The 10,100-nt window shown below is 36.2% G+C and overlaps 2 protein-coding genes across 2 annotated transcripts; both read right to left on the bottom strand.

Moving 5' to 3' along the window:
- Nucleotides 1-1,376: 1,376 nt before the first annotated feature.
- LOC121938557 lies at nucleotides 1,377-3,796 on the bottom strand. The gene is made up of 3 exons (XM_042481787.1): nucleotides 3,745-3,796; nucleotides 3,575-3,636; nucleotides 1,377-2,819 (listed from the first exon to the last, which is right to left on the bottom strand). Exons 1-3 carry the CDS (start codon nucleotides 3,765-3,767, stop codon nucleotides 1,876-1,878), a joined length of 1,029 nt encoding a protein of 342 aa, XP_042337721.1. The 5' UTR covers nucleotides 3,768-3,796; the 3' UTR covers nucleotides 1,377-1,875.
- Nucleotides 3,797-5,357: 1,561 nt separating this feature from the next.
- Nucleotides 5,358-9,438, bottom strand: LOC121938564 (oxidoreductase HTATIP2-like). Its single transcript, XM_042481790.1, has 6 exons — nucleotides 9,250-9,438; nucleotides 9,043-9,150; nucleotides 7,482-7,619; nucleotides 7,289-7,350; nucleotides 6,257-6,496; nucleotides 5,358-5,674 (listed from the first exon to the last, which is right to left on the bottom strand). The coding sequence occupies exons 1-5, from the start codon at nucleotides 9,436-9,438 to the stop codon at nucleotides 6,280-6,282; spliced, it is 714 nt and encodes a 237-aa protein (XP_042337724.1). The 3' UTR covers nucleotides 5,358-5,674; nucleotides 6,257-6,279.
- Between the last annotated feature and the right edge of the window lie 662 nt (nucleotides 9,439-10,100).

Here is a 10,100-nt window from a genome sequence, read left to right as displayed (position 1 = left end):
AGTCTTATAAATTTGTGTTCATCAGGGAGCTCATTTTTGGCGATAATCGCAAATCCCATTCAAAAATCCCATAAGGTTTTTGACGAGGGGGACCAGTGCGATGCCAACTTCCTGGTTGGTCTACAAAAAAAAACACGTCATCCCTTCGCCACTCTGAGTAACATGAAGCCGAAGGCACAAAAATATGAAGACTGTTTTATTACAACAAATGATATGAAATATGCTGTCAATATGGAGTCCCCTTACAGATGATGTTTTACATGTTTGCGAAACGTGGAGCTTCATCACTTCTCGTGTGCTGCATTCAAAAGCCTTTTATGAGTATCCTCTTTAAGTAGTTGTAGGAAATTGGTGCAATTTTCCTCAAAAGCATAAGAAAATGGGCAGGTTCACAAGTTGCAAGAAATGTGATTTTGAAAATTATTTTTTAAAGAACCTATAGTGAAAAATGTCTACAGAAAAAAAGAGAAACTGTATGCATAATTAGAAAAATTACAGATTTAAAATGGTGTTAAATAATTATTTATTTATTTTACACACTTTTCCCAAGTCATTTCCTTGTTTGTTTTTGTTTTAAACACTTCTTTTCAAAGGTAATTTCTTGTAGCTTTTATTAGTTTCTTGCATGTTTTGGGACATTTCCTTTTTTCTTAGTCATTGAAGAAATGTAACCAATTTGCCGAGGGTTCAAAGGGTAAATGATAATTACAGTGAATTACATCTTGAAAAACATACTCCGAATTAGATCAGACCATTATGTTTAACTTCCAAACTAATCTCTAACCAATTCTTGTTTATGGTGTACTGTAGCAAAACCGTTCTGAAAAGAGAAAATGAAGGAACCAAATTAGGCAAAGTTTTAAATGTTTTTATTCAGGTTCATACTCTTTCTGGTCAAGCGGCCAATCTCCTGGTTGGTTTTAAAATCTGGAGGGATGAAAAACATTCGTTAACAGTTATTCCATCACTACTTTAACCCTTTCAAACCTGAGCAAATTGGCTTTGTTTTTTTCAACATCAGAAGAAGGCAATGAGCATCAAAAGAAGAAATGTCCCAAAAATTGAGTAAGAAATTTGCAAAAAGGACAAAAAATTGCCTGAAAATTGTTTTAAAAAAAGAAAGAAAAAAAATTAAAAAAGGAAATTATAATTATATATTTTTTTTTTTCCTAGATTTTTAAAATCATTTTCTAAATCTACATTCTTGCAATTTGTGGAACCAAGTTGCTCGTTGCCTTTTGCATTTTTTTTTTTTAAAGAAATCGCACCAGTTTGCTCAGAGTTCAAAGGGTTAACCTTGACAACTTTGGCGTTCACATTCTTGCAAACAGATATAGCTCCAAATACATATAAGATGCCAAAAATGCTGCAGTTTAATTAACCTCAAAAGCTTACCCTCTTGCTGTTGTTGCCACCCATGTTTGTGAAAGCATCATGTGGTAGGTCAGTTTAAACTCCAGGTTGATGGATTCATGATATTTAGAAATCTTGGAAGGAATCTAGGAAGATCCAATTTCTGTTGAACTCTCAATGTGGCCTTCGTGGTTTGATGCTTGAGGTGTAAGCTCTGCATCTCGGCCCGCTGTCGGTGTGGGTGAAGCAGACTTTGTGCTCCATTCTGCGGTGACTGAAGGAACGATTGATGAAGTAGAGTTCAAACTAGGAGGAAGGGTTGTCTGACGGGGAATGAGTTCACTGTCTGATGTGTGAGTAGCATCATTTGTAGGATGTGTTTGGAAAGGTTTGAATTTGCCTTGGACAGGACTTGGTGCTCGGTCTGGTGGGGCAGGACGCCAGCTGGGTCTGCTTCCTCCGAAATTATAATTTTGCTGCCTTTCACTTGATGCTGGATGATCAAACCCTGGTTTTGTTGAATCATGGTTGTAACCGCCTGAATTGTGTATTACATGTGAAAAAACCTGTTTCCCATATCTTTCTAGAACTAGCTTGGGGCGTTTTTTTGTCAAAGGCAGGCTTGAGGCGACGGACGTGAGTGTATCCTCTGGCTTCAGACGTCATATCGCTGCTATAGGCCCTGGGACTCCATGCTGGAAAAGAAGTCTTTGTGTCACTTTTTCCTGCTGAATTTCTGTCAGGAGATTGTCCCTCCACGACTGAGTCAGTCTGCTTGTCTTTGGGTTTTAAAACTGTTTGTAAAAAGTTTGTTCTGCCCTGATTGAAACTTTTGGGTCTGGTTGTGAGACGTGACTCCTGTGGATATATATTTTGTTCGATGGGGTTTACGTGCATCTTCTGAGACTTGACAGCTTGAATATTTAGACTTTGTTTATTGCCGTGGGAGTAGAATGGCGCCCCTTTGTTGTTGTGTCTAAGGCTAAATGGGACTTTGTCAACCTGAACAGGTGAAAAACTTCCTGTCGACCTCATTCTGGTATTATAGATTTGTGATGGAACCTGAACTGCACCTGTGGAGAATACAGAATCAGAGTTTGCTTGGTGAATCTTCTTGCCGTCAGGAAAAGCTTTGTGTCCAGGGCGGTTGTATGCCACATCACTTCGTCTTTGAATAACTGAGGGTGAATTGAAGCCAGGTTTTAATTGGTTGATTTGGCTTTTTGGTACATTTTGTATCTCGGGAGTAACAGGATAACGTCTTATGATTTGTGATGATTTGGAGGCAGTGGTGTGATCTTCTCGTGTGGGGTAAATGCTGCCACTTTGCAGTCTGTCCACACTTGATGTCTTGTAACCAGCTGTAGGGATTCTGACAATAGGTGGTTCTCTCCATCTTGTGTCGTCTCTGTTGTCATTGTGGACTCCCCTTTGGGCCTGTCCCACTTGGACGTGTTGGACATAACCTGTTGAAACAAAACACACAGATGGGAAATTTCCAAAACAACAGGCAACTCACTTCAGTTATATTACAATATTAATTTTGAGCTGGGCAATATGAAGAAAATCAAATAGCAATTTTTTTGACCAGATATAATGACATTATTGTAGAGTTGACTATTGGTGCTTTTACAAAATATTTATACAATGAGATTTTTTAAAAGACAATAAGTTAATGGTTAGCAATAATTAGTAGGGATGCACAATATTGTCCTAAAATCCTCAAAATGTCAAAACATCCTAGAAATGTCCAAAAATCCCTGAAATGTCCGAAACTCAAAGAAATGTTATGAATCCTGGAAAGACTTTATAATTCTAAAAAAATCCTAAAATCTGAAAAACATCCTAAAATCTGAGAAATGTTCTGAAATGTTAAAAGCATCCTCATATCCTAGAAATGTCCCAAAATCATAAAAAACATCCTAAATGTCCTAAAACCTGAGAAACATCCCCAAATCCAAGAAATGTTCTGAAATCTTGGTAATGCCTTAAAACTCTAGGAACATCCTAAAATTTTAGAAATGTCCTAAAATATTAGAAACTTCGCAAAGTCCAAGAAGTGGCCCCCAAGCAAAGCAATGTGTGAAAGCACCGACAGTCAACCCCACAATATCACTGCAATACTGACATAGAGGTATTTGGTCAAAAATATTGTGATGTCTGATTCTCTCCATATATCCCAGCCTTAATTAAAGTTGCATATTGACATATTGTGCGATACCTCTCTGAGTATTCTCACAATTTACATCACCAACCAGCAGCCAAAAGCAAAGCACAAACAGCCTGCAAAGTAAAGTGCAACACAGGTTAATATCAGAAGTTTCCAAAGTACATTTAAGTAAATATTTAAGAAAACTGCAATCAGAAGTGACACAGAACAGGACAATTTACCTCAAACAATGTGTAGCGCTCATTGTCAAGCTTGTTTCCAGCTGCTCTATTCCCAATATAGTAACTCATGCTACAACTGATGTGTTGTAACAGGGAGCACAGAGCCGGAGCCCTGCTTCAATCCTCTGAGCATGAGAGGCAGATCAACTCAGCTGTTCTTCATTTTGAACTAATTGCTGCTTGGACTTCAACACCCAGAGCTGCAGGAAGATGAAAGCTGTACTTTCCCCCAAATAAGATCAATTGAAGGTAAATTCTCCCACTCAATGCCATAGTTCTGATGAAATGAGCAGAATACTGTGTAGAAGCCATAATATTTGTTAAGGTAGCAGCTTGTGTTGAAGGAAGCAAGCATTTGCATATTTTAGATCAAAAAATGTATATGGACCCACAGACTGTCTGTACTCAGTGTTTTGTGTCTCTAACGTTACAGGGTTCCCACATATTTTCATGGATAAAATTGCAAAACTTTGCCATGATTTTGTCTAGGACCCCTTTTTTTTTCTTTTCCCACTTGTCTGCCGTGTTTTCAAACATGTGATTCAAACTCTAATCAGAATTTCAGGATGTTCAAGGACTCTCAGAAATATGAAAATCCAGCAGTAAATTCTGTTTTCAGTTTCTGCCTGTGAAAAATAGTGTCATCTTGGTGATATTTTCTTTCAAAAAGTCATGTCCCTTTTTTTTTTTTTTTTTAAAGGAAAAAATAAACAAAAATCAAAAAAATCACCCCGAAAGTTTGTTTACTATAAAAATTGCCCCACACTGTTTTTTTAAGAAATAAAAGTTACAAAAATAGCCTAGAAAATTAAAAGAAATTGCCAAAAATTACTAATAAAGAAGAACAAAAGAGAAGTCAATTTTATGGATGATAATAATAGGCTTTTTTTTTTTTTTTTTTTTTTTTTTTTTTTACAAATCAATCAGGTTTGGAGAGCATGTTTTCTTACAAAAATTGGGGTCCCCCCCCAATAAATTCACTGTAATGTTACATAATGTAATATAATGTAATATTTATTAAATTCCATGGCTTTAACATGTTTTCCATGACCGTAGGATCCCTCACTTTACTTTTTTTTTTTTTTTTAATAAATTAACTGTAATTTTACATTCATGTTATATAATGTGTTACACACAACACATTGCCATGATTTTATCCGAACACAGACGGATGATTTTTCATACATGAATCATCTTGAAGCTGTATTGCAAACGAAAGCTTCACCATAAAGAATTATATAGGATTCATTTAGCCTGCTCAAAACTTTGCATGCATATAACTTTTTTAAGGACTGAAATGTTAACCACAGATTTGTGGAGGAAAAGGAGCGCATATCATAGAAGTATTTTGAGCCCAATGAATGTAACCACTTCTAGTCACAAGAGGGCGCTGCTAGATCAATGAGAGAAAAATAAAATTTCTTTTTTCACTCTTGAACACAACTTGTGTTGCTTCACATAAAGCAATGAAATATATCAAAACCCAAGAATGAGAATCAGCATGTTATACATACTGTTAAATCTAAAATAAACAAATATATTAACTTTCATATAGCACAGCATAGATGTTGTGTATATGCATGTAATATACAGTATGCCACACAGCTGTTGAATAGTTCAGACACTAGATATTATATTTATTTATACAGTCAATATGGAAACATTTTCCTAAATCACACACCTCAGTGAAATATTGATGATAATCTCATGAAAACATATAAAAGACATCCATCATTTCAATCTAGTGCAGAATAGACTTCAGCATTTACTTTAAGGCAGTTGGTCAGTACATCGTCTCTCAGCACAAATGGCAATAATTCCCTGATGAAAATATTATAATATAATTTAATACCAAAAGCAATGAAACCCAAATACAATATTAAGATTAAATATGTTTATGTAGTTGTCTCTATACATCTGCTGGAATGACCTGTAAAGAAACAGGAGAAAAAGTGTAGTGTGAAAGTCACAGTGAAATTTGAACCGTCAAAAGTCTAAAGAATTAACTTTGCACATGTACAGCTTTAGAGCAAAAATAATATAATAAATTGTACATTTAATATAGGGAGTTTATTGTTTTAGTGTACTTTTAAACTCAACTTCTCAGAGGTGTAGGCGTAAGATCTTTATCAAAATGAGTTTGCAAGGTGACTGAAGCTCGCCGCGTTTGACAGACAGTGATATAACTTCTCATAGGGGCTGATCCTTTTTCACACATCAGTCAAAACACACATTGGATTCACTCCTCTGGATTTTTCATCATTCCTAAAATCATCCAATCGTGTTACTATAACACCTAATTTGTTCTATAAACAGAGCTCCAGATGTCCTTGTCCTGGGACAATATGTTTATTTAAAAAGGGATAAATAACAAGCAGATAACTTTCTCTCAGTGCCCTGTGTCTAAATGGTTTGACATCCATGTCATTAGACATACAGTAGATGTCCCGGAGTCAGGGAACTTTACTCTTACATACTGTCTGTTATCAGTGTAAATACTTTTTTTTCTTACCTCAGTGTATTTCCTGCTCTCTCTTATTTCCCTGCACTCTTTCCCAGGGTGGCGATGGCTTTGTTCTCCAGGATCTCCGTCTTCTGCTCAGGCTGAAGCAGAGTGTTTGACGCCATCGCTTTTGCCACCGCCTGGATTGGGATGGACATGGACGTAGAGCACACGGAGGAAAGGGCACCGAAGAATTTCCTGGTCATCCACTCGGCGGGCCGACTCTCCTGTCTGTCCACCAACAAAACCCTGTTGGGAGGAAAAATATAAAGGTATTTAGTGTTTAGAGCTTGTATTGGTGTTGGACTGGGTTATTTAACCCATTGATACCTGAGAAAATTGGCTTGATTTCTTTCAAAAACATGAGAAGAAGACAACGAGCAACTTAAGGAGAAATGACCCAGAAACAAGCAAGAAACTAATCAAAAGTACAAGAACATGAGCCGAAAATACCCACAAAAAAAACAAAAAAACAAACAGGAAAGTTAAAAAAAGGAAAATTACCTGAAAAAAATGACAGTTTCAGAGCCACTGATAGCTCTCAAACTAGCTGGAATGACAGACTGGCTGACAGTGAATAATAATAATAATGCAATTTACATTATTCAGAGTTTAGGCCACATAATTTGTACTGCCATCCAACCTGCATGTGCTGCTGTGTGTTGTGACTTGTGTGTGTCCACAAAATAACCACGAGCAGCCTGTTTAAAATACTATCCGTTTAACATTAATATGATTCTGAACATGACTTAGTCCTTTCAGATGTTATCTGTTTTGGGGAGCCCTGATAGATAACCTTGAAGCTCATACTCAGCTAAAAGAAAATAGAAGATGGTTCAAATAATGTTCCAGGACAACACATGATTTTCCAGGATGTTTTACTCTTTACCTTATTTTTCATTTTCATTTTCAGTTACTGAAAAATCGGTCAGCTGTTTCCAGGAAGTGTGTGAACCCTGATGTATGTATAGTTCAGTTTGGGGACAGTTTTTCCTGTCTCATGTGTAAAAATCCGTCTCATAAAATGATTGAATCACTCACCCTGGTCTGTAAATGGAATATCTGTCAAAACCCAGCGCCTCAATATCTGCTTCCACTTGTCCCTGGAAGAAAATCCATTTCATGTTGATCCTTCAGTGACAGTCATTATTTAATGAGACAATAGGTAAAGCTTAGGCTGCGAGAAAGAAGAGCACATCAGTATGTGGCCAGCAGTTAAGGAAGAAAAAAGTACCTTGACTTTGAGGTAGAGGAAGTTGCTGTTTTTATCAGCTCCTCTGGAGGACTCCAGGTGGAACTGTGTGCAGCCTCCTGCTTTGGCGAGCTCAGCTGATTTAAGGACATAGTCATGATCAACGCGGATAAATCCGTCCTGAAATAAAAGAGGGAAATAAAAAAAAATAAATATTTTGACAGAAACAAATCACATGTTCATATTGCAATGACTGCAGTAATTAATAAGAACAAAGATAAGACAAAGACTTGATATATTAGTGTATTCACAGTAGTGGAAGAATTGTTCAGTTCCTTTTCTTGAGCTGAAGTGCATTAAAAATGTTACTTTAGTAAAAGGAAAAAAAACTGAGAGTATTAAAATTCTACTTTTGGTACCCAATGCAGAGAAATATAAAAAAAACTAAAATTAATTTTATTTCATTAGAAAAAACACCCCAAACCTCAAAATTATTGAAAAGAAAATATTTTTAAAAACACCTGAAAAAAACGAAGATATTATAGGGGGGGGAATTTAACAAAAACTCACACACACAAAAAAACTCAACAAAAATATAAAAAATATTACAATAAAATATTTAAAACCATCCCAGAAACTCAAAACTGTAAAACGAATTCGAAAAAAAGTAAAAATGCTTCATAACTCACAACTAGAAAATAATAGGGGAAAATACTCCTAAAACTCAAAATGATAAAAAAAAAAAAAGAGACAAAAAATTGAAATTATTAAAAAATACAGAAAATGACTTAAATGTTTATCAAAATATTTGCAATTAATTAGCTCACAAAAAGCTAATTGATTAATCAACTACTCATTTCAGCTGTACTTGTATAAACTGTTCGAAGTGTGAAAAGTACAATATTCCCCTCTGAAATGTAGTTGAGTAAAAAGTATGAAGTAGCATGAAAAGAAAATACTCCAGTAAAGTACAAGTTCCTTGAATTCATACTTAACTACTGTACTTGAGCAAATGTGCTTAGTTTACATTCAACCACTACCTAGACAGTTTATCAGTCAGGTGCTAGAGGAAATGTTGCACATGGCTAAGAAACTGCTGAGTCATTGCTATAGACCAACAATCCCATCAAAGCCCAACAGATGTACAGTATTTTTGTAATTCTGTGCTTCAGTACAGCAAAAAATCTTGACTGTAACACTGTAAAAGTACACATGTTGGATTTGTAAAGTTAAAAGGATACTTTGCTGATAGTCATCCAGCTTTGTATAATAACAATGTGGGTAAATGACCTGTGGTAAACTTTCCTCTGTCTAACCAGTGCCTAGTTATCCACTGTCAGATTACACGATTTACATCGCCTGGTGATGATTCGCTGGCTCTTGAGGCTGTTACTCGAAATACAGGCTGTGCTTGCGCATTTTCGTATTGGCCACCAACCCAGCCGCAGCCTCAGCGGACTCAAAAGAGTATACAGCTGATCAGAGACACACCCACCAATCTCGCGTGTATCTAAAACTCGGATTAAACAGTTAAACTAGGCAGTGCTGACTGAATTAGGATGAGGGCCTTCTTTATATCGGTGAAATACTTCTTTACACTTACAGCCCCTGCTTTCGCTCTGGTCGTTCCCAGACAACAGTAGCCAACATCATGGCCCTGGAAGGCAGCAGCATAATCATCAAGCTTCTCAAAGTCCACCACCTCCTGTACCTGGAGGCATAGAAAACACACAAAATTTCACTCTCAAATAACTCAAATAATGAATTACGAGCAATGGCAGCTAACTGACGTCTCAATCAACCCACTGACCAGGTTTTCATACGCTTTGTCCTCAAAGGTGAGCTGTCGCCGTCCGATGAGAGTGATCTTGGAGAAGATGTTGCGCCCCAGCAGCTCTTGAAGTAAACACACTGCCTGTTTCCCCAGAGGCACCGAGGATGAACAGCTTTTATTTTGCTGCCTGAAGTTTTCCTCCAGAGTCTTCATGTCCTCTGCCATGCTGTGTGCCAAAGCAGACATCACACACGAGTGCAGGTAAGGCGAAAATTAAACACACGTGCTTTTTGCAGGCAATTTGTGTAACAATGTGAAACATGCTGGAGAACAGTTGTTACTATCTGGGCATAGGGCATGTTTTTATATACTCATTTGGGCACTAAATGGTAAATTCATGGTGCAGTTGGATAAATGAGCTCCCATTGTATAGTTTCATGACAAGAACAGAAAAAAAATTAAAATTAGAAAAACACACTCCCAAGACTTCAAAATTATTGAAAAGAACATAGAAAGAAACTAAAGGTAAAAGAAAAAAATCCCCCAAACTTGAAAATTACTTTAACATATAAATATATAATAAATATATATATATATATATATATATAAAAATTATAAAAATGGAAATTATAACAAAGGAAAAAAACCATGTCAATCTATGAGCTGCAAGTGTATAATTCTCATCAACTCATCAACCTTGGTAGACAGCATTAATAAAATGTATAAAATAATAAAAACTGCAATTTATGACAAAGATATGAGAAGATGGATATAATTCAGAATCCAGTCCTAGTTTTGTTTTGCGAGTTGAGATTGTTTATTGTAACAGAAAAGAAGCTTTAAATGCTAAGTTTCTTAAAGGGGTTTGCTTTGACGTTCACTCTGAT

This window comes from Plectropomus leopardus, unplaced genomic scaffold (genome assembly GCF_008729295.1).
Source record: "Plectropomus leopardus isolate mb unplaced genomic scaffold, YSFRI_Pleo_2.0 unplaced_scaffold2992, whole genome shotgun sequence".
NCBI classification, from domain to species: domain Eukaryota; kingdom Metazoa; phylum Chordata; class Actinopteri; order Perciformes; family Serranidae; genus Plectropomus; species Plectropomus leopardus.
This window is presented reverse-complemented; position numbering and strand designations above follow the sequence as displayed.

What these genes read in the sequence shown, in the direction of transcription:
- LOC121938564 (XM_042481790.1), bottom strand. Translation starts at nt 9,438, where the DNA reads ATGGCAGAGGACATGAAGACTCTGGAGGAAAACTTCAGGCAGCAAAAT. An exon ending in ACAAAGCGTATGAAAACCTG is followed by an intron (nt 9,151 to 9,249) that starts GTCAGTGGGTTG and finishes CTATGCCTCCAG; the next exon opens with GTACAGGAGGTGGTGGACTT. An exon ending in CCAGAGCGAAAGCAGGGGCT is followed by an intron (nt 7,620 to 9,042) that starts GTAAGTGTAAAG and finishes CTTTTATTTCAG; the next exon opens with GACGGATTTATCCGCGTTGA.
- LOC121938557 (XM_042481787.1), bottom strand. Translation starts at nt 3,767, where the DNA reads ATGAGCGCTACACATTGTTTGAG. An exon ending in AGCGCTACACATTGTTTGAG is followed by an intron (nt 3,637 to 3,744) that starts GTAAATTGTCCT and finishes TTTACTTTGCAG; the next exon opens with GCTGTTTGTGCTTTGCTTTT. An exon ending in TTGTGAGAATACTCAGAGAG is followed by an intron (nt 2,820 to 3,574) that starts GTATCGCACAAT and finishes TTGTTTCAACAG; the next exon opens with GTTATGTCCAACACGTCCAA.